Genomic DNA, 26396 nt, shown 5'->3' with positions numbered 1-26396 from the left:
GACAAGACAAGTTTGTCTACAAAATTGGAAAAGATCACGTGTGTAGAGTGAAAATTGTGGCCGGGAGGAGTTTGGAAAGGAAAAAAATCTGAAGTATGACGAGGAGCTCTCACACTCTAACGATGATGTCACGCACTCTAGCAGGCGCAATACACACCCATTATAAACTCTAATGAGGTCTGAAAAAACCATAAAACATAAACTGTGATTATATAAAAACTGTAAAAGATATCAAAAAACTGAGCAAGAGTTTTATAGTTCAAAGTCTTGTAGATTGTTTAAAGTTTAAATGGAGTCTGTAGGTGGAAGTATGTGAAACTAGTCGGAGTTCAAAGAGGATGATGTTAAAGAGGTTTTTAGGCTGATCTCCATAGGAATGCATTGAAAAAAAAAATATGAAAAAGCTGAATAATATGAAAAGTATGAAAGGCTGAAAAAATGTTGAAGATGTCCCGGAAAGAGCTGAAAAAGCTGAACATTTTTATAGTTGAATGGTTTTTGTAGCTGAAAGTATGCAGAAGCTAGAGGCGACCAAAAAACGTACGGAAGAAGAATAATAAAAAGAAAAAAAAAAATAATAAAGATTAGGATAACATAGGTTGGAAATGCTTGAAAGCATTTCCACCAACTAGAAAATGCATTTCCTGCGGAAATACGTGGAAATGCTTTAATGCTGAAGCAACACTGAAAAAAAAGCAGAATATTTGAAGAAAATATTAAAAAAGCAGAATATTTGAAGAAAATATTAAAAAAGCTGAATGTTTCAAGAGAATATTCAAAAAGCTGAATAAGTGCAAAAGTATGAAAAAGCTGAATATTTGAAGAGAATATTAAAAAAGCTGAATATGCAAAAAGTTTGAAAATCTGAATAGTTAAAGAGAATATTCAAAAAGCTGAATATGTGAAAAGTATGAAAAAGCTGAATATGTGCAAAATTATGAAAAAAGCTAAATATTTGAAAATAATATTAAGAAAGCTTAATATCTGCAAATGTATGAAATAATAATAACAAATATGAAAAACCTGAATATTTGAAAAGAATATGAAAGGCAAAAAAATGTTGAAGACATGTTGAAATGTCCATAAAGAGCTGAACATTTTAATATTTGAATGTTCTTTTTGTTTTTAGTATTAGTAGGGTACTAATAGAAGTAGTAGGAGTAGTATGAGTAGTAGTAGTAGTAGCAGTAATACTAGTATTATTAGTAAAAGTAGTATTAGTAGTAGCAGTAGTATTAGCAGTAGTACTAGTAATATTAGTACAAGTATTAGTATTATTAGAAGTAGTAGAAGTAGAAGTACTACTAGTACTAGTAATATTAGCACAAGTATTAGTAGTATTAGTAGTAGTAGAAGTAGAAGTACTAGTAGTAGTAGTCCTAGTACTACTACAAGTAGTGGAGGTAGTATCAGTAGTAAAGTAGAAGTAGTACTAGTACTAGTACAAGTACAAGTAGTGGACATGGTATCAGTAGTAGGCTAGTAGCAAAAGGAGTAGTAGTACGAGTAAAAGTTCAAGTAGTGGACGTAGTATCAGTAGTAGACGTAGTAGTAGTACTAGTACTACTACAAGTAGTGGAGGTAGTATCAGTAGTAGGCTAGTAGTAGTAGTAGTAGTGCTATTACAAGTAGTGGACATAGTATCAGTAGTAGTACTAGTACAAGTTCAAGTAGTGGACGTAGTATCAGTAGTAGAAGAAGTAGTAGTAGTAGTAGTACTACTACAAGTAGTGGAGGAAGTATCAGTAGTAGGCTAGTAGTATAAGTATTAGAAGTAGTATCAGTAGTATGCGTAGTAGTAGTACTAGTACTACTACAAGTAGTGGAGGTAGTATCAGTAGTAGGCTAGTAGTAGTAGTAGTAGTACTATTACAAGTAGTGGACATAGTATCAGTAGTAGTACTAGTACAAGTTCAAGTAGTGGACGTAGTATCAGTAGTAGTAGTAGTAGTACTAGTACTACTACAAGTAGTGGAGGTAGTATCAGTAGTAGGCTAGTACTAGTAGTATTAGTAATAGTACTATTACAAGTAGTGGACATAGAATCAGTAGTAGGCTAGTAGTAGCAGTAGTAGTAGTACTAGTACAAGTACGAGCAGTGGACGTAGTATCAGTAGTAGTAGTAGTAGCAGTAATAGTAGTAGTATTAGTAGTAGCAGTAGTATTAGCAGTAGTACTAGTAATATTAGTACAAGTATTAGTATTATTAGTAGTAGTAGAAGTAGAAGTACTACTAGTACTAGTAATATTAGTACAAGTATTAGTAGTATTAGTAGTAGTAGAAGTAGAAGTACTATTAGTAGTAGTCCTAGTACTACTACAAGTAGTGGAGGTAGTATCAGTAGTAAACTAGAAGTAGTACTAGTACTAGTACAAGTAGTGGACATGGTATCAGTAGTAGGCTAGTAGCAAAAGGAGTAGTAGTACGAGTAAAAGTTCAAGTAGTGGACGTAGTATCAGTAGTAGACGTAGTAGTAGTACTAGTACTACTACAAGTAGTGGAGGTAGTATCAGTAGTAGGCTAGTAGTAGTAGTAGTAGTACTATTACAAGTAGTGGACATAGTATCAGTAGTAGTACTAGTACAAGTTCAAGTAGTGGACGTAGTACCAGTAGTAGAAGAAGTAGAAGTAGTAGTAGTACTACTACAAGTAGTGGAGGAAGTATCAGTAGTAGGCTAGTAGTAGAAGTAATAGAAGTAGTATCAGTAGTAGGCTAGTAGAAGAAGTAGTAGTAGTAGTAGTAGTACTAGTACTACTACAAGTAGTGGAGGTAGTATCAGTAGTAGGCTAGTACTAGTAGTATAAGTAGTAGTACTATTACAAGTAGTGGACATAGTATCAGTAGTAGGCTAGTAGTAGCAGTAGTAGTAGTACTAGTACAAGTACAAGAAGTGGACGTAGTATCAGTAGTAGGCTAGTAGTAGAAGTAGTAGTAGTAGTAGTAGTCAGACAGACAGAGAGTGAGACAGAGAGAGATAGACAGACTTGTGTATACATTTTACAGTTTAAATGGAGTTTCTAGGTGAAAGTATGTTTGAGCAGACGATGTTTGACAAAAAAAACTACAAATCCCACTGACTGCTCCTGTCTGCCGCTCCTTTCCGCCAATCAGAGCACACCTGCTGTCACTTCTAAAGATCAAAGCCACAGAGATCAAAGCCATCTACGCGCCTGTGTAACTGCCTAGAGCCTGTCTCTATTCCTCCATTTCGGAGGGTCCGAACAAAAGCTTCTCACGCTCACACCGAAAGTCGTATTGCCAAAATGTTCGCACCGTTAGCGCCACAAGACTCTGCTGAAGACACTGATCACTTTTATTTTTTCCTAGTGTCAGAAATGTGGACGCTAGGGCGAGTTAGAAATGCTGTTCGTTTCAGGTTTCTTTGAAAATCTGCTTCTCAATTAACATTGGAGCGGATGACGAAAAAAATGGACTTGGCCGCGCTTAGAGGTTGCTAGTTCAAATTCTGTAACTGTCACAGAGTTTTTGAGCACATTGTGAGAGACAAGACAAGTTTGTCTACAAAATTGGAAAAGATCACGTGTGTAGAGTGAAAATTGTGGCCGGGAGGAGTTTGGAAAGGAAAAAAATCTGAAGTATGACGAGGAGCTCTCACACTCTAACGATGATGTCACGCACTCTAGCAGGCGCAATACACACCCATTATAAACTCTAATGAGGTCTGAAAAAACCATAAAACATAAACTGTGATTATATAAAAACTGTAAAAGATATCAAAAAACTGAGCAAGAGTTTTATAGTTCAAAGTCTTGTAGATTGTTTAAAGTTTAAATGGAGTCTGTAGGTGGAAGTATGTGAAACTAGTCGGAGTTCAAAGAGGATGATGTTAAAGAGGTTTTTAGGCTGATCTCCATAGGAATGCATTGAAAAAAAAAATATGAAAAAGCTGAATAATATGAAAAGTATGAAAGGCTGAAAAAATGTTGAAGATGTCCCGGAAAGAGCTGAAAAAGCTGAACATTTTTATAGTTGAATGGTTTTTGTAGCTGAAAGTATGCAGAAGCTAGAGGCGACCAAAAAACGTACGGAAGAAGAATAATAAAAAGAAGAAAAAAAAATAACTAGAAAATGCATTTCCTGCGGAAATACGTGGAAATGCTTTAATGCTGAAGCAACACTGAAAAAAAAGCAGAATATTTGAAGAAAATATTAAAAAAGCAGAATATTTGAAGAAAATATTAAAAAAGCTGAATGTTTCAAGAGAATATTCAAAAAGCTGAATAAGTGCAAAAGTATGAAAAAGCTGAATATTTGAAGAGAATATTAAAAAAGCTGAATATGCAAAAAGTTTGAAAAAGCTGAATAGTTGAAGAGAATGTTAAAAAAAGCTGAATATGCAAAAAGTTTGAAAATCTGAATAGTTAAAGAGAATATTCAAAAAGCTGAATATGTGAAAAGTATGAAAAAGCTGAATATGTGCAAAATTATGAAAAAAGCTAAATATTTGAAAATAATATTAAGAAAGCTTAATATCTGCAAATGTATGAAATAATAATAACAAATATGAAAAACCTGAATATTTGAAAAGAATATGAAAGGCAAAAAAATGTTGAAGACATGTTGAAATGTCCATAAAGAGCTGAACATTTTAATATTTGAATGTTCTTTTTGTTTTTAGTATTAGTAGGGTACTAATAGAAGTAGTAGGAGTAGTATGAGTAGTAGTAGTAGTAGCAGTAATACTAGTATTATTAGTAAAAGTAGTATTAGTAGTAGCAGTAGTAGTAGCAGTAGTACTAGTAATATTAGTACAAGTATTAGTATTATTAGAAGTAGTAGAAGTAGAAGTACTACTAGTACTAGTAATATTAGTACAAGTATTAGTAGTATTAGTAGTAGTAGAAGTAGAAGTACTAGTAGTAGTAGTCCTAGTACTACTACAAGTAGTGGAGGTAGTATCAGTAGTAAAGTAGAAGTAGTACTAGTACTAGTACAAGTACAAGTAGTGGACATGGTATCAGTAGTAGGCTAGTAGCAAAAGGAGTAGTAGTACGAGTAAAAGTTCAAGTAGTGGACGTAGTATCAGTAGTAGACGTAGTAGTAGTACTAGTACTACTACAAGTAGTGGAGGTAGTATCAGTAGTAGGCTAGTAGTAGTAGTAGTAGTGCTATTACAAGTAGTGGACATAGTATCAGTAGTAGTACTAGTACAAGTTCAAGTAGTGGACGTAGTATCAGTAGTAGAAGAAGTAGTAGTAGTAGTAGTACTACTACAAGTAGTGGAGGAAGTATCAGTAGTAGGCTAGTAGTAGAAGTATTAGAAGTAGTATCAGTAGTATGCGTAGTAGTAGTACTAGTACTACTACAAGTAGTGGAGGTAGTATCAGTAGTAGGCTAGTAGTAGTAGTAGTAGTACTATTACAAGTAGTGGACATAGTATCAGTAGTAGTACTAGTACAAGTTCAAGTAGTGGACGTAGTATCAGTAGTAGTAGTAGTAGTACTAGTACTACTACAAGTAGTGGAGGTAGTATCAGTAGTAGGCTAGTACTAGTAGTATTAGTAATAGTACTATTACAAGTAGTGGACATAGAATCAGTAGTAGGCTAGTAGTAGCAGTAGTAGTAGTACTAGTACAAGTACGAGCAGTGGACGTAGTATCAGTAGTAGTAGTAGTAGCAGTAATAGTAGTAGTATTAGTAGTAGCAGTAGTATTAGCAGTAGTACTAGTAATATTAGTACAAGTATTAGTATTATTAGTAGTAGTAGAAGTAGAAGTACTACTAGTACTAGTAATATTAGTACAAGTATTAGTAGTATTAGTAGTAGTAGAAGTAGAAGTACTATTAGTAGTAGTCCTAGTACTACTACAAGTAGTGGAGGTAGTATCAGTAGTAAACTAGAAGTAGTACTAGTACTAGTACAAGTAGTGGACATGGTATCAGTAGTAGGCTAGTAGCAAAAGGAGTAGTAGTACGAGTAAAAGTTCAAGTAGTGGACGTAGTATCAGTAGTAGACGTAGTAGTAGTACTAGTACTACTACAAGTAGTGGAGGTAGTATCAGTAGTAGGCTAGTAGTAGTAGTAGTAGTACTATTACAAGTAGTGGACATAGTATCAGTAGTAGTACTAGTACAAGTTCAAGTAGTGGACGTAGTATCAGTAGTAGAAGAAGTAGTAGTAGTAGTAGTAGTACTACTACAAGTAGTGGAGGAAGTATCAGTAGTAGGCTAGTAGTAGAAGTATTAGAAGTAGTATCAGTAGTAGGCTAGTAGAAGAAGTAGTAGTAGTAGTACTAGTACTACTACAAGTAGTGGAGGTAGTATCAGTAGTAGGCTAGTGCTAGTAGTATTAGTAGTAGTACTATTACAAGTAGTGGACATAGTATCAGTAGTAGTACTAGTACAAGTTCAAGTAGTGGACGTAGTATCAGTAGTAGAAGAAGTAGTAGTAGTAGTAGTACTACTACAAGTAGTGGAGGAAGTATCAGTAGTAGGCTAGTAGTAGAAGTAGTATCAGTAGTAGGCTAGTAGAAGAAGTAGTAGTAGTAGTAGTAGTACTAGTACTACTACAAGTAGTGGAGGTAGTATCAGTAGTAGGCTAGTAGTAGTAGTAGTAGTACTATTACAAGTAGTGGACATAATATCAGTAGTAGTACTAGTACAAGTTCAAGTAGTGGACGTAGTACCAGTAGTAGAAGAAGTAGAAGTAGTAGTAGTACTACTACAAGTAGTGGAGGAAGTATCAGTAGTAGGCTAGTAGTAGAAGTAATAGAAGTAGTATCAGTAGTAGGCTAGTAGAAGAAGTAGTAGTAGTAGTAGTAGTACTAGTACTACTACAAGTAGTGGAGGTAGTATCAGTAGTAGGCTAGTACTAGTAGTATAAGTAGTAGTACTATTACAAGTAGTGGACATAGTATCAGTAATAGGCTAGTAGTAGCAGTAGTAGTAGTACTAGTACAAGTACAAGAAGTGGACGTAGTATCAGTAGTAGGCTAGTAGTAGAAGTAGTAGTAGTAGTAGTAGTCAGACAGACAGAGAGTGAGACAGAGAGAGATAGACAGACTTGTGTATACATTTTACAGTTTAAATGGAGTTTCTAGGTGAAAGTATGTTTGAGCAGACGATGTTTGACAAAAAAAACTACAAATCCCACTGACTGCTCCTGTCTGCCGCTCCTTTCCGCCAATCAGAGCACACCTGCTGTCACTTCTAAAGATCAAAGCCACAGAGATCAAAGCCATCTACGCGCCTGTGTAACTGCCTAGAGCCTGTCTCTATTCCTCCATTTCGGAGGGTCCGAACAAAAGCTTCTCACGCTCACACCGAAAGTCGTATTGCCAAAATGTTCGCACCGTTAGCGCCACAAGACTCTGCTGAAGACACTGATCACTTTTATTTTTTCCTAGTGTCAGAAATGTGGACGCTAGGGCGAGTTAGAAATGCTGTTCGTTTCAGGTTTCTTTGAAAATCTGCTTCTCAATTAACATTGGAGCGGATGATGAAAAAAATGGACTTGGCCGCGCTTAGAGGTTGCTAGTTCAAATTCTGTAACTGTCACAGAGTTTTTGAGCACATTGTGAGAGACAAGACAAGTTTGTCTACAAAATTGGAAAAGATCACGTGTGTAGAGTGAAAATTGTGGCCGGGAGGAGTTTGGAAAGGAAAAAAATCTGAAGTATGACGAGGAGCTCTCACACTCTAACGATGATGTCACGCACTCTAGCAGGCGCAATACACACCCATTATAAACTCTAATGAGGTCTGAAAAAACCATAAAACATAAACTGTGATTATATAAAAACTGTAAAAGATATCAAAAAACTGAGCAAGAGTTTTATAGTTCAAAGTCTTGTAGATTGTTTAAAGTTTAAATGGAGTCTGTAGGTGGAAGTATGTGAAACTAGTCGGAGTTCAAAGAGGATGATGTTAAAGACGTTTTTAGGCTGATCTCAATAGGAATGCATTGAAAAAAAAAATATGAAAAAGCTGAATAATATGAAAAGTATGAAAGGCTGAAAAAATGTTGAAGATGTCCCGGAAAGAGCTGAAAAAGCTGAACATTTTTATAGTTGAATGGTTTTTGTAGCTGAAAGTATGCAGAAGCTAGAGGCGACCAAAAAACGTACGGAAGAAGAATAATAAAAAGAAAAAAAAAATAATAAAGATTAGGATAACATAGGTTGGAAATGCTTGAAAGCATTTCCACCAATAAAGATTAGGATAACATAGGTTGGAAATGCTTGAAAGCATTTCCACCAATAATAATAAAGATTAGTATAACATAGGTTGGAAATGCTTGAAAGCATTTCCACCAATAATAATAAAGATTAGGATAACATAGGTTGGAAATGCTTGAAAGCATTTCCACCAATAAAGAAATGGAAGGCTGGAGAATATTGTTCAGATGTGTGATGGATGGTGAGGTAAAACTGAAGAGTTCTACTAAGTAATCAACATCCTCTCCAGACGCGAGGCTGCTAGAATCACTTGTGCTTCCATATCGATGGTTGACGAGGAAAGGACTCTGCAAGTTTCCACAGCTGGTTCAGGATCAGCAAAATGGAGGAGACAGATTGGGAGAAACTCAGTCTGTTGAAGAAAACCTGCCAGCGAGCAGGTTAGCTTCACAGAGTCAGTTACCATGGTAACAGTTTACTGATAAGGAAACGTCAGCCTGTTAAAGCCTGAACGTATTAAGTGTATGTTGCAATAACAGCTGAGTGGAAGGAGAGGCGGTTTGAGGGGGAAGGGGGTGGAGCTGCTGATACAGCTGATAACGACACACACGTGCACGCGCTAGTGCTCGAGACGGCAGAGTGCCAGAAAACTTCCCTTACCGAGTCACACAAACACACGTCTGCATTATTGTAACTCACCATCTCAAGTTAAAACAACTTGAATATGTTTATATGACTTCCCATTTCAAGTTAAGATTTATATTCCAAATGACTTTCGACTAACATGTAGAAGTTAACTTGACTGACAATTATTTCAGTGTATCTGTATCAGATTGGGTTGTAAAGCGGCAGAATATTTCCAGTACATTTTCTGAAGACTTTCCATGGGAAGTTATGCTGGGGAATTTGGGAAATATTCATATATTATATTTGCACTTTGCAATATGCTGCTGCAGTTTTGTGGCATTCTTCACGTATGTCTTTTCACAATATTTACACACAAAGACTTTCCTTGAACATTAGCTTGTGTGAAATCGGATGGTGCATGTGGCATTTTACGGTAGAATAAGATAACAGTATTGATACTCTCAAGTGTACTTGCATGAAATCTGGTTGTTTTAGTCAAAATTATGCTTAAGTATATTTTCCCCAACTATATTAAAAATTCCTGTTCAGGACCAACCTTTAATTTTGTAAATTCCACGTTTATTCCCATGAATTCCTATTAATTCCCATGGAAAGTTTCCAACTGAAACTTGCATTAAGCAGCCCTGTGACGTCACTGCTCCTCTCCTGTCAGCCTCTCTGCTGCTGTGAAGACACACAGCGGTGGTAGGGAGGACGGGCTGGTTGTCTCAACCTCAGAGTAACAACATGGATGAAGGTCGGTGAGGAGGTGGGACCCGGTAACTTCATGAATCCAGACACGAAGGCGGGTGGTTTTCCGGCGTTTCTGGGACTTGTACAGCAGGTACAGTGCAGCAACGGGGGAGATATCAGCCATGATCGACGTGGAAAGAGAGCGGGAGAAAGGGGCGCCCACGGTTCAAAAATCAGCATCATGCGCGAATGACGCGAATACTCCAAAATGATCAAGCGGCGCGATACACGCGTGTCACGCGATTGTATTCGCCTCTGTCGCGTCTGGTGTGAACGCCGCATAATGTAAACCAGTTTGTAGTACAACAGTATGTCGAGTTATTAATGTTAATGGTTAGACTTGAAATACTTTACATCAAGGAAATGTGATGAGGAGGTTATGATCTGGGAGTATATACATATTTGACATAATAAATTAAATTAATATATTAATTATTTGAGTTTTACATGGGTGAGATTGTAGAGATTTACTTTACTTATTTTTGAGTTATTTTTTTGGACTATTGAAGTGTTTTATATTGAGAGGAGTTTCTCTTAATTTGTCCACAGTTTATGATGTAACACACTTAAACATCACAATCTACAGTCTCCAGCAACAGCAACACTCTCTGCCTGTCTACAACCCCACCTTCTGTCTGACTACCTGTCTAACTGCCTGTCTACAAGGCGGGCCTTATCTGTCTGTGTACAGACACTTAAGTATAGTGGGACCCATGTGTTTAACAGCTTTCTGGGTGTGAAGTTATGTTTGAGATGTACCAAAACCCAATGTTTGAGCTTATGTATAATGTTTTGCTAATAACTTACTGCCTGCGTCATCCATCTGTCGCCAAGGACAAGAGACGAGAGGAACCAACAAAGAGGGAAGACGAAACACAGATTATCAGAAACGTCGAAGAGGGACTGAATGTGGATCCCTCCCCCACCCCCCCCAAATCTCCATCCAGGTCTTCGTCATTCTCCCTCCCTCCAATAAACCTTTCTCTCCCCTCCTCCCCCTTGGAATTCCAGGAGCTACCCCCACCTACCCCCCGCCCTACTCAGACCCCCTCTCCCAAGGCTGCAACTAAGTCACCAAAACCCAGGACCCCCTCTAAACATCAAAACATGGCACCTTCTGCATTCCTGTAGTGACTACTAAGAGAGTAAACATTGGGAAACCTGAACACACAGCTAACCTAAACAATCTCATTCCTGTTCTCTCAAAATCAAAGTCAACCTCAAAGCCTGTCAATAACACCATCAGGATGGGTCTGCTAAATGTTAGGTCTCTTAATACCAAATCATTTTTAGTCAATGATTTTATTACCACTTCTAAACTTGATTTTATGTTTTTAAGTGAAACATGGCTAGAACAAAATAACAGTGCAAGCATTCTGATCGAGACAGCACCCCCCAACTATAATTTGATTGATGTTTGTAGATCTGGGAAAAGAGGTGGAGGGGTTGCTGCTATATTTAAAAATACATTTCAGGGGAAACAGATGTCACTTGGTGTTTTTCCATCATTCGAATATCTTTGTGCTGTGTTAAAATGCTCTCCCAGAGTTCTCCTGTTAATTATTTACAGGCCACCTAAATATTCATCACATTTTTTCGATGATTTTACTGAATTATTGTCTAGCATCTCCACTGATTTTGACTGCCTAGTTATAACTGGTGACTTTAATTTTCATATTGATGATTTGAATGACAAGGGTGCAAAAGAACTTTTTAATATTCTAGACACATTTGACCTTTCTCAACATGCGAAAGAGGCTACTCATTGTAAGGGACACACCCTGGACCTGATTATCACAAAAGGTCTCCATGTTTCTGATGTTTTTGGGACTGATCCTTCATTGTCTGATCACTTCTGTGTTTTCTTTAATATTTCTTTCATTCCTGACACACAAACAGAATCAAATAAGGTCAAAAAGCGGTACATCAATGAACATGCCAATGTACTCTTTAAAAATGCCATCTCCTCGTTACCACCTCTAAACCCATGTCATGCTGATGATCTTGTAAACATCTTTAATTCCAAAATTCTGAATGTCATAGATGTCATTGCACCTGCTACGGTTAAAACAATTTCTGGTAAGCAAAAGGCACCCTGGAGAAAAGCTGCTGTTGTGACAGCCCAGAGAAGAGAGTGCAGGAAGGCTGAACGAATCTGGCGGAGTACTAAACTTCATATTCACCATGACATCTATAAAGAGAGCCTCCGGGCCTACAATTTAGTCTTAAAAAGTGCGAGAGAAACATACTTCTCCAATATCATAAACAACAACACTAATAAGGCGAAAACCCTATTTGCAACTGTTGACAGACTGACCAACCCCCCAACACAAATACCAGCTAAACTCCACTCCACGCAGAAATGCAATGAGTTTGCATTCTTTTATACTAATAAAATTGAAGGCATCAGACGCGCCATCAATATCTCAAACAAAAAAGTTGGATCACCACCCTGTTCAGGCAAAAGTAACACAGCAATGATGGCAAGCTTTAATGTCATAGACTCTAAAACTCTAGTGGAAACGGTGACAAATCTAAAATCATCCACCTGCTGCCTTGATGCTTTACCTACCAACTTTTTTAAGAATGTTTTTGACTGCCTATCAATAGACGTATTGCAAATAGTTAATAACTCCATTCAATCAGGCAATTTCCCAAAGGCCTTCAAAACTGCAGTCATTAAACCTCTTCTAAAAAAGCGGAGCCTAGATGCCTCTATTATCAACAACTACAGACCAATTTCAAATCTACCCTTCATAAGTAAAATAATTGAGAAAGTTGTCCTCCAACAACTAAATCACTTCCTGGCTTCAACTGGCTACCACAACAACTTCCAGTCAGGATTTCAACCTTTTCATAGCACCGAGACGGCCCTTATTAAAGTTGTAAATGACATCCGTCTTAACACAGACTCTGGCAAAACTTCAATATTAATGCTATTAGACCTCGGTGCTGCATTTGACACTGTCGACCACTCAATACTCTTGGACAGGTTGGAAAACTGGGTGGGGCTCTCAGGCACAGTCTTAAACTGGTTCAAGTCATATCTACAAGATAGGAACTATTTTGTTTCCATTGGCGACTTTGTATCAGAACCTACCAATGTAACGTGTGGAGTCCCCCAAGGTTCAATCTTGGGGCCAACTTTATTCAACATCTACATGCTCCCACTAGGACAAATCATGCAAAATAATAACATTGACCACCATTGCTATGCCGATGACACCCAAATCTATGTAGCACTATCACCAAACGACTATCGCCCCATAGATCTTCTGTGCCAGTGCATTGAGCAAGTCAAAGACTGGATGTGCCAAAACTTCCTACAACTAAATGAGGACAAAACTGAGATAATTGTTTTTGGTGCTAAAAAAGAAAGGTTTAAAGTAATTCAACACCTTCACTCTCTGTCCCTGAAAACCTCAAACAAAGCCAGAAATCTTGGGGTTATTATGGATTCTGATTTACATTTCGACAGTCACATTAAATCAGTAACAAAATCAGCCTACTATCACCTAAAAAATGTAGCAAGACTTAGAGGGCTCATGTCAGCTCAAGACTTAGAAAAACTTGTACATGCCTTTATTACTAGTAGGCTAGACTACTGTAATGGTCTCCTTGCAGGTCGTCCGAAAAAAACTGTCAGGCAGCTACAGCTTGTTCAGAACGCTACTGCTAGAGTTCTTACAAAGACCAAAAAATGTGAGCACATTACACCAATTCTTAAATCCTTACATTGGCTCCCTGTATGTCAGAGGATTGATTTCAAAATCCTCCTGCTCACATATACCTCGGTCCTAGACCATGTAGTGATTTATATCACTGATATGCTCCCACTACATAAGACTTCTAGACCACTAAGATCTTCTGAGACCAATCTGTTAGTGATTCCCAGAGTAAACAACAATCACGGGAAAGCATCATTTAGTCACTATGCAACAAAAAGCTGGAATAAACTTCCTGAAGATGTAAGACTTGCCCCAACTCTGACCACTTTTAAAACTAGACTGAAAACTTTTATGTTCACCATAGCTTTCTGCTAAATCTTTTAATGTCTGCACTGTTTTTAATTATTGCAAATATGTTTTTATTCTCCTTTTCTTTCTGTAATGCATTTTTAATTTTTTGCCTTTATTTTCTTTTAATTCTTCTGTTGTTTTTTGTTGTATGATGTGAAGCACTTTGAGTCTGCCTTGTGTATGAAATGTGCTATACAAATAAAGTTGCCTTGCCTTGCCTTGCCTAATAAATTAGATATTTTTCAATAGGGTTGCAAAATTCCGGGAATTTTCAGAGTTGCAAAATGTCTATGGTAATTAACGGGAATTAATGGGAATAAACCTGGAATTTACAAAATTGAAGGTTGGCCCTTAACAGGTCAGGGATTTTAAAGGTCCCATATTATACTGTTTTTCATCAATTCCACACAGCCGTCGGAGGTCCAACAACACTGGAGCCCTGTTGTACCAGTGGGGGGGCTGCAGAGACCATGCAGGAGTCGCTTGTTTTCCTCATCCTGGGAGTTGACAGGCTCAGGGAGGACCAGTTTATAGGTGGAGAGACCAGAGAAAACCTGTTTTTCATAATATGGGACCTTTAACAAACGGATTTATATTTCATATCAAACATTTAGATTTAATATATTTTTACAAGAAAAGTAAATATGACAAAGTTCACAAATATTGCTGTAAATGTGGCAAAAAGTGACTTTAAAATATTCACACCACTTTTTTAAACGTTAAGAGCTAAATGTGGCAAAATGTAGTCGTTCATTTGACATGTGAAAGTGTGTCATGTGAAAAAACAGAGCGATACATCAAATTATGTACTATATATGTATTTATTTTCTTTTGCACAAGGATTCCAGAGGAGCAGTCGTTGGATGTCAGGCTCCTCCAACAAAACTCATTAAATGTGTCCAAAACAAAATCACAGCAGTTCAAAATGACAACGTACGACATGAAATAGTCTAGGAATCAAATATAGGCATAAAATGTAACATAGAAACATGAACTGAGAGATTTGTGGTCGATTGTAATTCCAAAACAAATATACAAAGTCAAGATTTCAATGTTCTACTTCAACTGCATCGACCTGCTGCATATGTTTCTTATGTTTATTCAGATTGTTTGCTTAGTTATGACCATATTTCTCATCAAAATCTGTTCAGTACAAAAATGAGCAAACTCATTGAGACAGATGCTTAATCATTATTCTATATACAGACTTTTATTTTGAAATTTGCTTTGATTTACTGATCATCCCATGGCCTCATATTTGTTAGTTTTTGGTATTTTTGTTTCATTTTGCTTTTTGCTTTCTCTTCTCATCATATAAAACATTGTCATGAATAAAAAGTCACGATAAACAACAACACTCCTTAAACTAAGTCAAATGAGCTTAAAACTTATAAAAAATAGCAAAATCAAATACAATTGTTGATGATATGAGCAAAATGATTAATAAGAGTAAAATCCTGAAATACAAAATCATATACTTTTTTATAAAGAACAACATTAAGTCAACACTTATGTATAAAAAGAAGCAGAATTCTTATGAAATATAAACATTGGTTCATCACAAATTAAGCTGTTCATTGTGATTCTCTTCAGCTAAATGTGTCCTGCTGCCCAAATCAACATCAGAACAACAATGAGCCATGTGAACCACAAGAGGGCGCTGACGTGAAGTCATGACATATGTGACTAACAGATGATGTTGTCTCTGAGACCTCCAACAGGACTCTGCAGTCCTGGTGCTGGGAGATTTCAACCACGTCTCCATGAAGAAAGCTCTTCCCAGATACAACTGATTGGTGAGTCTGATCACAACACTGTATTCCTCCTTCCTAATTACCTTCAGAGACTCCAAACATCTAAACCAAGGACAAAGATGGTGTTTATAAACCTGATCAACATGATGATATCCACATTTTCACTGACACTGCAATGTCCTCTATCAATGTGTGTGAGTCTGTGTGTATCCCACCAAACCTGTTACCATAGCAACAACAAGCCTCGCTTCAACAAGGAAGTAAGGCGCCTATGCAGTGAGACAAATGCTGCATTTCAATGTGGCGACAAAGACCAATACAAACTCCTTAAATAGCAACTTCAAAAGGCAGCTCAAACAGCTGAAGCCACTTCTAGAGTCACACCTGAAAACAAGCTCCAAGTCCATGACTTTAAGGGGGTTTGGCAGGGCCGGCACACAATCACTAACTACAAGACCAAGCATCATGTGAGCCCCCCTTCCTGAGAGGCTGAAGGATTTCTAATAATAATAATAATAACACATTCAATTTATATCACGCTTTTCTGAACCCAAAGACGCTTTACAGACAAGAGATAAACAGACCATCAGACAAAACAATGAAAGAAAGAAGATGGGTTTGGAGGCGGGACTGGAATATGGTGAGGGACTCAGAATCACTGATGGTTTGGGGAAGGGAGTCCCAGAGACTGGGAGCTGCCCTGGAGAAGGCTCTGGCCCCGAAGCTGCGGAGGTTTGATTTGTGGATGGAGAGGAGACCGGCTGATGTGGATCTGAGGGCCCGCGAGGGTTGGTAGGGGGGGATGAGGTCAGGGAAATGAGGGTGGGCCAGATGGTGGAGTGCCTTCTAGGTGAAGACCAGGATTTTGGAGTTGATGCCGTGGAGGAATGAGTTACAGTCATCCAGATCGGAGGAAATGAAGGCATGAATGAGGATGTAGATGATGAAGAGGAGGGGGTCGAGTACAGATCCCTGGGGAACACCCTGTGTGCGGTACCTTCCATACCGAGGTCTTGGAGCCTGGAGAGCAGAATGTTAGGGCTCACGGTATCGAAGGCTGCACTCAGATCGAGGAGGGTGAGGATATTGAGGGAACCTGTGTCAGCAGAGGTGGAGGTCATTGAGGACTTTGACGAGGGCTGTTTCAGTGCTGTGGAGGGGGCGAACACCAGACTGGAGGGGCTCAAACAGGTTATTAATGTGGAGATGGGATTGTAATTGTGTCATTTCTACTGTAGATTGGAGTCCAGTGAAGCTCAGACCAGCTCTCTCAGTCTCCCCCACCCTAGGTTGGCTGGTCCCCCCCTTTTCAATCTCAGAGCATGATGTCAGAAGGCTGCTCCACCGTCAAAACATCAGGAAAGTGGCAGGGTGCTTACCAGGGTGAAGTAGAACAGCTCCCCACTGACCCCTCCCACCCAGCACATCACCTGTTCACTCTTTTACCATCAGGGAAGAGGTACAGAAGCATCACCAGCAGATCCTCACGCTTCAGAGATAGCACCTAGCTCCAAACCCCCCACTTCAACATGGACATCTTTTCATGTCCAGAGTAATAACAATATAGTAGAAATGTGATGAGTCATATTTCCAGAGGAACATGCGTATGAACATGAGCTGGTGTCGGTGTGTTAGAAACCCATGTGGATGTGAGAGGAGCTCCTTGGAGGTGCTACTCTGCTCCCCGAGCTCCTTCCTGTACAGTCGGCCCTCCTTCAGCTGCACCAACGCCCAGGTTGTAGTAATCCGGCTCCACGTCCTCCCGTCTGCCCGGCTTCTGCCCCCTGCTGGCCTGGAGAGACGTGACAGCACACAGACATGTGACTTCCTGCATGGCTCCTCTCTCCAGGTCAATGAACACAGACTGAGTCAGTGCTCTCAACAACAGACATGTGTCAGTACCTTACAGTAGAAGTAAAGGCCGACCTGCGCCGACAGCAGAATCAGCGGCACGGTGACCAATCTGATGATGACAGGTCTCAGATCTGATGATCAAACACATGGACAGTCATCACATGACTCATCATGACTCCAACAGCTGCCATTCAACACAAACTAGGGACCTGGCATTCTGTCCTCCAGTCCATTGTTTGCTGTCACCATTTACAGACCTGGTTTCACTTTGTTCACTAGATCAGGGCTGGATTCCAGAAAGCAGGTTTAGTTCAAACTCTGAGTTTGTTAAGCCTGAGAAGAGGGACACTCTGGGTCCTCTGTTCCACAAAGACAGTGAACCTAAACTTCCACCTAATAGATATGGAAGCACATTGATTGGAGCAGCCTGACGTCGGGACACGATGTTCAGAATCAGAATCAGAAAGGAGTTTATTGCCGAGCATGGGCAGACTGGCAATCTGGCATAAGATTAAAACCATATGTCTTAGGCTGCCTGTTTGCACAATATTCTTCTGCTTCATTTTCAGCTGCAGCCACATTCTTTTTGTGTCTGTGGGATTAAACCTAAATCTAAAAGAATATTATTACATTTCACTTCTTCCAGTCATGCTAATCAGGAATTGAACAGTCAGCTTACCTACGACAGTGACAGAGAGCAGACGGCTCTCAGAGGAGAAGTTATGAGAAAGAACATGGACGTGATAAACACAGCTGTAGCGTCCCTGGTGGGCGGGCTCTGCAGCAGGAAACAGGAAGTGGGCAGTGTGATTGACAGCTGGCTGGGTGTAGTTGTGTGCTGAGTTGGAGGAGGTGAAGGTGAGCTGGAAGGAGCCTCCTGGGTATTGTGGCTGGACGGAGCAGAAGACGATGAAGGTGGAGCCCCTGAACGCCTGAAACCCCTGCTGCTGGGCCTCGGAGACCCCGTCCATGGAGGAGGACACGGAGATGTTTGGCTGCAGCAGCAGGTCTGTAAAGACAGAGAGATGATGAACGGTCACATGAGGCTCGTTGGAGATGAACTGCTCCTCGCCTGGAAAGTAGACGAGATCAGGCGGCAGCAGCAGGAGGCGGAGCCTAAAAGCTGCCGTGCAGTCCAACACTTTCCAGCAGCCTTCATAGACGTCACAGGAAGTCATAGAAACAGTTACATCCTGTTAGATGCTACCTGTAGTTTGTGAACACGTTCAGATTGATATATTTTTTTAAAATTCATTTGGATTTATTCATATTTGTTCATAAATATCTGGAAATGTGTGTATATTGCATTTTATTCTCCCCTTTCCTCTCTTGATGTCTGCCTCATAAAGCATGATGTAACTACTTGTTTTGATAAGTGCTATAAATAACCTTTATTATTGTCATTATAATTATGGTTATTATTATTATCAAACACAAAAGATATGTTTGAAAACTTTTATTGCACAACATGAGACTTACAGCCCATAATCTAGCATTAAATATTAGAATGAGATCAAGATACACTGTGGAAACAGGAAGTGATGTCACAAGTCTGCCAGGTGAAGCTAAGCAGTCTATGGAGGGTCTGAAGCTTCCAGAAACCAGCCCACTTCTCTACATTCTAGGACGTCATTGTCCTGGAGAAGTTTACAGTTCAGTCCAGTGGAAACCACTGACTGTCACTGGGACAGAGGAAGGAACATACTGGGAACACTGCTGTCATAAATGATGTCATAGATGATGTCACTGAGGGGCTTACCTGAGCAGGTGAGATCCAGGATGTAGGAATAGGAGACTGATGTTGCACACTCCCTCAGAGTGGATCCAGAATGAACACAGTCAGACCTGATCCTCCACACAGGTCTGTCTGAGGACTCCTTTCTCCATCCTACAGAAACAGCAGAGCCACAGTCCAGCTCTCTACAGGCAACAGCTGCTTCCTTCAGGGTCCAGACATAGTAATAGCCATCCACTGGTCTCCAGTCTCCCTGATGTCTCACCTCCAGTGTTCCAGCACAGCGACTGGCTCCTCCCACCAACCTGACAGGCTCTGAACAGAAAGAAGAGAGTCGTCAGTCAAAGAGCAAAGTGAGTTTGATGAGAACAGAAATGAACCAGATCAAAGCTGCAGCTCCTCTTCTACCTGAGCAGGTGAGTCCAACAGCTTTGCCAGGTGAGCAGGTGTTTCTATCTGAGCCTGAGCTTCTACAGTCCAGGAGAGCAGACTCATGGCCTCCACACTGGAACTCTTTGGTCCACGTTGGAGCCCCCACGTCTCCATAGAGCGCCCCCTGGAGGACTGAAGGAGCCCCACAGCCAAGCTCCCTACAGACCACCTCTGCATCCTGCTGGTCAAAGTCAGCTTCACACACTGAGGACCACCACTGGTTGGACTGGTTGGACTTCACCTCCAGTCTGCCTGAGCACAGACTAGTCCCATTCAGCAGCCTGACAGAGTCTGGAGAGATGATAGAAGATCAAATAGAGAGAGAGAAAAGACACCAGACACCAGAGAAAAAGATGTCATGAAACTATTCAGTGATTCAAACTGGACTCAAAACAATTCCACCATCAGTTCATCATGAACACCAGAACACATGGTTACAACACCACAGCCTGCAGCCATGTTCCATCACATTCCCGTGTACTCGTGGCTTAAGGGTGAAGCTGATGTGGTCTCTGTCCCACTGTGACACCGAGGTCCACAAGCAGACAACACAACACTTCACTAACTGTGGATGCTCCACGTAATAAGGCAGGGAGACACCAACTGTGCCACGTTAACACCATATCAGCCGTGTGACAAAGAAATGTGTTGCACTCTCTTCACACAGCACTGCTGTTGCAGAATAGTGGGGACGTCCATGTTCTCCCTCATGGTCCTCATGCAGCCGCTAACCTGTGATGATCACATTAGAGCTGCACAGTTTGATGTGTGCACGAGGGCGGAAGTTTGCATCGGGACGATAAGGACAAGTCACAACCAACGTTTGGGAAAGACAGACTTGTTCCAACCAATATTTTGATGTTTTAATATAACAGAATGTTATTTTACATAATGCATTGAATAGAATATTTTTGGGCAAAATTCACCGTTTTCAGTCCAAATATGTCATTCGTGTTGATCCAAAGGTGGGGGGGGGGGGGTCGTTGGCATCATTTCACATAGACTGGAGTGAGACTATTGGCGTTTCAGAGTGTGATCTCCTTCACAATAAAATATCTTTGGTGGAACGTCAAGATAACGGCATCGTCGTCTTCTTCACTTTTCAATGATACTCGCTTTGAGGTAAGTCTCGTTATCTGCCAACGATATAATACGCTGTTTAATGTTAAATTAAATTTAAGTGTGTCATGATTCCTTTTTCCTAACGTTACCTTTTCCAACAAGTTTATAATGGAAAGCTGGTCAGCTAGTTAGCACGTCAGCTAACGTGACTGAATTGTGTATTAACGTTAGCCTACAATCAACGTCAGTTCAGAGGTAATTATGAAGAAGGAGCGCTGACCCAGCAGATAATATCTGGACTAGGGACTGGACTATCGGCTGACCGATACTATCGGCCGATTTTTACATTTTTTGAACGTATCGGTGTCGGCCGATGCGGACTGCTGTTTTGGCTGATCGTTTTTCCCGGAGCGGGACGTTTCCATTCATTGTCTATGTAAGAAGCCCTGTAATGCCATCGCGGCGAGTTTCGAGAGACGGCGCCTCCCGCAAGCTTTTTTTTTAAACTGAGCATTGTCGTTCTAAAATAAAGACAGATTCAGCAACTGCATAGCTTATTTCTCGCCTAAAATGTTTTCAGAAACACGTTTCGGTGAACTATTTTCGTAAAATAAAGTAAGATTGGGAAGGTTGGGTGCATGGTGTGTTTGTGTGCGCATGCGTGGGACACACGTCTCGCAGCCATATATGAGCTGACTGAAGGAGAGCGTTACCTTTGAGAGAATGTTTATATACTTTGTTGAATATGTATCCATGTTAACGTTCTGCAGTTTAGAACAGAAACAGTCTGTTGTTTAATGTGCATCTGACATCAAGTTACTTTCCTCTGCTACTTAATGTTCTGAGGTTGCTGGCAGCTTTTTTTTTTTTTTGCATTTTCGTTCAGACCTATTATTATTAGTGTGTTGTCTCTGCATACTAGGTGTTGCCTAGTAGCCGAAGACATGCTCATTTAATTTTGTGTAGAAAAAAAACATGGCAGTCTTAAATTACAAATAGAGCATTTTATTTTGATGGCTTTCAGGTTTATTGTTTTCGTAAATTATTAAAATGTGTTTACAAAAGTCATTTAGTGATCTGATTATATCTGTTTCATAATATGTCAGCAAGCAATGCATCAAGACTGTGTTGTAGATGTGGAAGCCTTTCCCCTTGTAAAGTTAACCATATCCACCTTTCATATGATGCAAACATAATGTGGGTTATATGAATGTAAGATGATTGCACAAGAGATTGACACTGATATGTGCTTTTGTTGATTCTTTTTAAAGAAATGGCAGAGACTCAGAAAACCAATCCAGTGTGGCAGCATTTCAGCGAGACGACTCCTGCAGCACTGGCTGACACTTTTTCAGCACTTTACTTGTTCTACCTCACCTGCTGTTAATATTTGTTCAATATTGTTCTACTTGTTCTTGTTCTACCTCACCTTTTTTAAGTTCAATACATATTCCATCTTAAATTGACACTTGTAATATTTGTAATCAGTGTCATTTTTAACATGTAAATTGAGGGAGCAAAAGTAATATTGGCTCCAAATATCGGCTCAAGAAAATTGGCAGGCCGTATCGGTCATCGGCCAAGACTGATGATCAGAAAATCGGTATCGGCATCGGCCCTAAAAAATCCATATCGGTCGATCCTTAATCTGGACACTTCTTTTCCAGAATGAGAGCTCAAAGAGGAAGACGCTATCTATGTAGCACAGCTAGCGTCAGGGCTGAGGTGCAGATGGAGCTGGGCCTGGCTAAAGGTTCAGGTCAAGAAATTAATTAGAGCCATCCCATGTCTCATAATTACTGAGGATATTTTCTTTGAGCACAGGGTGTCTGTAGGTCCTTGCATAAAAGCACCAGATGTGTTAAATGATTCATGTGAATCAAAACCTTTAAAAAGTAGGAGTAAAAATACATGAAAAGAAGCAACTAACTAGTTAGAATCTATAAGACAAGTCAATAAAAAGATAAAGGATAAATAAAGAATAGTAAAAGCAACAGGTGACATGCAGGTTAAAACCAATAAAAAGAACGAACACAATGAAAGTAATAATCCAGACCTTCAACCAGACTCCTGGGGCCTGGTCCAGAAAGCAGGTTTTCCTGAAACTCTGAGTTTGTTAACCCTGAGAAGAGGGAATCTCTCAGTTTTCCGTTCCAGAAAGAGAGTGAACTCAACCTTTAGGTCAGTTACCATAGTAACCAACTCTGTGAACCTAACCTGCTCGCTGGCAGGTTTGCTTCAACAAACCCTGAGTTTCTCCTACATGTCTGCCTTTTTCCAAAATCTGAACCAACTGAAAACAATGTCCGTCCTTTCCTCGTCAACCATCGATATGGAAATAAAAGGGATTCTAGCAGCTTTACGTCGGGAGAGGATTTTGATTACTTAGAAGGAAATTACCGTTTTTCCTACCGATCACATATCTAAACAATATTCTCTGACATTTTCAACATTTCATATCACGGACATAATCCAGATTCTTTGCAGAGCTCTAGATTTTTTGCGAACTGGAGTTTTCTGAAAAAGGACATTTCTTTGTTGAAATAGCTGCTTATATTTACTGTTTAATATGTGAAATATGATTAAAATCATATGCCTTAGTCTACGTATTTGTGCAATATTCTTATGCTTAATTTTCAGCTGCAGCCACTTTCTTTTTGTGCCTGGGGGGATTACACCGATATGAAAATGATTGTTTGCTCATTGCGCTACTTTGTGAACCACGGGAGTTGAACCTCTGTCGCCTGAACCGTAGGCAGCGTTGCTAACTGTTACACCAGTGTCACGCTGTGGGACTGTAAGTAAAGACTTATCACCTTTAGATCAATCGACTGTTTCATTCAGTTATACACATTAAGTCAGGCAGTGATTATCTGCCACGCCAACTGTCTCTATTTTGATGCAGTTACGTTGCTCCGCTTTCTAAGGATGACCTCGTTTTCTACATAAACACTCAGTAATATCTCTTACTCTCTCCCGGTTGCCATGGTGAATCGTAGTATCGGAGCTCCATTGATGATGGCTTTATAGAGTCGGCAGGCACGCGTGTAACTCAGAGTTTACATCCTCAGAGTTGACTGAACTAATTCAGAACAGCTGTTCTGGAACAGAAAACTCAGAGTTGGTCGACTCAGAGTTCAGGGTTCGGTTCAGAGTTGGTTGAGCCTGCTTTCTGGAACGGGCCCCTGGACGGTGCCGCTAGAAAGGAATGTTTCCAGTTTAGTTTTAAAGGACAACAGCATCGGGGCTCACCCACCATGATGAAAAGCTAAAGGCACTTTCACCAGTTTTCCTGGAGAGCCGGGGAATAACCAGACGGCCTGTTCTAGACCACCTGAGAGGTCTGGCAGCTTGGTACCTCACAAGCCTGTCAGAGAGATATTGGGGTCCAAGACCATGTAGGGTCTTAAAAACACCATTAACATGAACAAATCAAGTCTAAAATGGACTGGAAGCCAGTGAAATGACCTGAGCACAGCTGTTATATGGTCCTACTTCCTGTTTGTAGTTCTCTACTGAAAGGAGTTTGGTAAGACTTTAGATGGAAATGAGGGACGAGAGATGAAAGGTCACATTTACCCTCCGTTCAACAAGATGGACCCTCAAAACAGGAAGTGATGTCACAGGTCTGACAGACAGACAGACAGACAGACAGACAGACAGACAGACAGGTGTGTCCTGCCAGGTGAAGCTCAGCAGTCTATGGAGGGTCTGAAGCTTCCAGAAACCAGCCCACTTCTCTACATTCTAGGACGTCATTGTCCTGGAGAACTTTACAGTTCAGTCCAGTGGAAACCACTGACTGTCACTGGGACAGAGGAAGGAACATACTGGGAACACTGCTGTCATAGATGATGTCATAGATGATGTCACTAAGGGGCTTACCTGAGCAGGTGAGATTCAGGATGGAGGAAGAGGAATCTGATGTTGCACACTCCCTCAGAGTGGATCCAGAATGAACACAGTCAGACCTGATCCTCCACACAGGTCTGTCTGAGGACTCCTCTCTCCGTCCTACGGAAACAGCAGAGCCACAGTCCAGCTCTCTACAGACAACAGCTGCTTCCTTCAGGGTCCAGTCATAGTCAAACACTGGTCTCCAGTCTCCCTGATGTCTCACCTCCAGTGTTCCAGCACAGCGACTGGCTCCTCCCACCAACCTGACAGGCTCTGAACAGGAAGAAGAGAGTCGTCAGTCAAAGAGCAAAGTGAGTTTGATGAGAACAGAAATGAACCAGATCAAAGCTGCAGCTCCTCTTCTACCTGAGCAGGTGAGTCCAACAGCTTTGCCAGGTGAGCAGGTGTTTCTATCTGAGCCTGAGCTTCTACAGTCCAGGAGAGCAGACTCATGGCCTCCACACTGGAACTCTTTGGTCCACGTTGGAGCCCCCACGTCTCCATAGAGCGCCCCCTGGAGGACTGAAGGAGCCCCACAGCCAAGCTCCCTACAGACCACCTCTGCATCCTGCTGGTCAAAGTCAGCTTCACACACTGAGGACCACCACTGGTTGGACTGGTTGGACTTCACCTCCAGTCTGCCTGAGCACAGACTAGTCCCATTCAGCAGCCTGACAGAGTCTGGAGAGATGATAGAAGATCAAATAGAGAGAGAGAAAAGACACCAGACACCAGAGAAAAAGATGTCATGAAACTATTCAGTGATTCAAACTGGACTCAAAACAATTCCACCATCAGTTCATCATGAACACCAGAACACATGGTTACAACACCACAGCCTGCAGCCATGTTCCATCACATTCCCGTGTCCTCGTGGCTTAAGGGTGAAGCTGATGTGGTCTCTGTCCCACTGTGACACCGAGGTCCACAAGCAGACAACACAACACTTCACTAACTGTGGATGCTCCACGTAATAAGGCAGGGAGACACCAACTGTGCCACGTTAACACCATATCAGCCGTGTGACAAAGAAATGTGTTGCACTCTCTTCACACAGCACTGCTGTTGCAGAATAGTGGGGACGTCCATGTTCTCCCTCATGGTCCTCATGCAGCCGCTAACCTGTGATGATCACATTAGAGCTGCACAGTTTGATGTGTGCACGAGGGCGGAAGTTTGCATCGGGATGATAAGGACAAGTCACAACCAAAGTTTGGGAAAGACAGACTTGTTCCAACCAATGTTTTGATATATTTTAATATAACAGAATGTTCTTTTACATAATACATTGAATAGAGGGGGGGGGGGGGGGGGGGGGGGGGGTCGTTGGCATAATTCCACATAGACTGGAGTGAGACTATTGGCGTTTCAGAGTGTGATCTCCTTCACAATAAAATATCTTTGGTGGAACGTCAAGATAACGGCATCGTCGTCTTCTTCACTTTTCAATGATACTGGCTTTGAGGTAAGTCTCGTTATCTGCCAACGATATAATACGCTGTTTAATGTTAATGAAGTTTAAGTGTGTCGTGATTCCTTTTTCCTAACCTTTCCTTTTCCAACAAGTTTATAATGGAAAGCTGGTCAGCTAGTTAGCACGTCAGCTAACGTGACTGAATTGTGTATTAACGTTAGCCTACAATCAACATCAGTTCAGAGGTCATGATGAAGAAGGAGCGCTGACCCAGCAGATAATATCTGGACTAGGGACTGGACTATCGGCTGACCGATACTATCGGCCGATTTTTACATTTTTTGAACGTATCGGTGTCGGCCGATGCGGACTGCTGTTTTGGCTGATCGTTTTTCCCGGAGCGGGACGTTTCCATTCATTGTCTATGTAAGAAGCCCTGTAATGCCATCGCGGCGAGTTTCGAGAGACGGCGCCTCCCGCAAGCTTTTTTTTTAAACTGAGCATTGTCGATCTAAAATAAAGACAGATTCAGCAACTGCATAGCTTATTTCTCGCCTAAAATGTTTTCAGAAACACGTTTCGGTGAACTATTTTCGTAAAATAAAGTAAGATTGGGAAGGTTGGGTGCATGGTGTGTTTGTGTGCGCATGCGTGGGACACACGTCTCGCAGCCATATGAGCTGACTGAAGGAGAGCGTTACCTTTGCGA

The 26396-nt window shown here is 40.6% G+C and overlaps 2 protein-coding genes across 2 annotated transcripts in view; one reads left to right on the top strand and one right to left on the bottom strand.

Moving 5' to 3' along the window:
- The window catches only part of LOC311010064 (scavenger receptor cysteine-rich type 1 protein M130-like), a gene marked incomplete at its 5' end in the record, with an annotated part of 423347 nt that overhangs the window by 233937 nt on the left and 163014 nt on the right, over window positions 1-26396 (top strand). The gene's annotated exons all lie outside the window — the stretch shown is intronic.
- The window catches only part of LOC311010014 (scavenger receptor cysteine-rich type 1 protein M130-like), a gene marked incomplete at both ends in the record, with an annotated part of 29115 nt that continues 17944 nt past the window's right edge, over window positions 15226-26396 (bottom strand). Inside the window, 7 exons of the mRNA XM_084004497.1 lie at window positions 15226-15278; window positions 16291-16443; window positions 18907-18955; window positions 19148-19197; window positions 19291-19605; window positions 24262-24546; window positions 24640-24954. Of these exons, the coding sequence (XP_083860623.1) occupies window positions 15226-15278; window positions 16291-16443; window positions 18907-18955; window positions 19148-19197; window positions 19291-19605; window positions 24262-24546; window positions 24640-24954 (1220 nt within the window). The remainder of the gene's footprint in view (window positions 15279-16290; window positions 16444-18906; window positions 18956-19147; window positions 19198-19290; window positions 19606-24261; window positions 24547-24639; window positions 24955-26396) is intronic.

This window comes from Eutrigla gurnardus (genome assembly GCF_963514095.1).
Source record: "Eutrigla gurnardus genome assembly, chromosome: 24".
NCBI lineage: Eukaryota > Metazoa > Chordata > Actinopteri > Perciformes > Triglidae > Eutrigla > Eutrigla gurnardus.
Note: the sequence above shows the minus strand (reverse complement) of the source record. Positions and strands in the feature narration are given on the sequence as shown.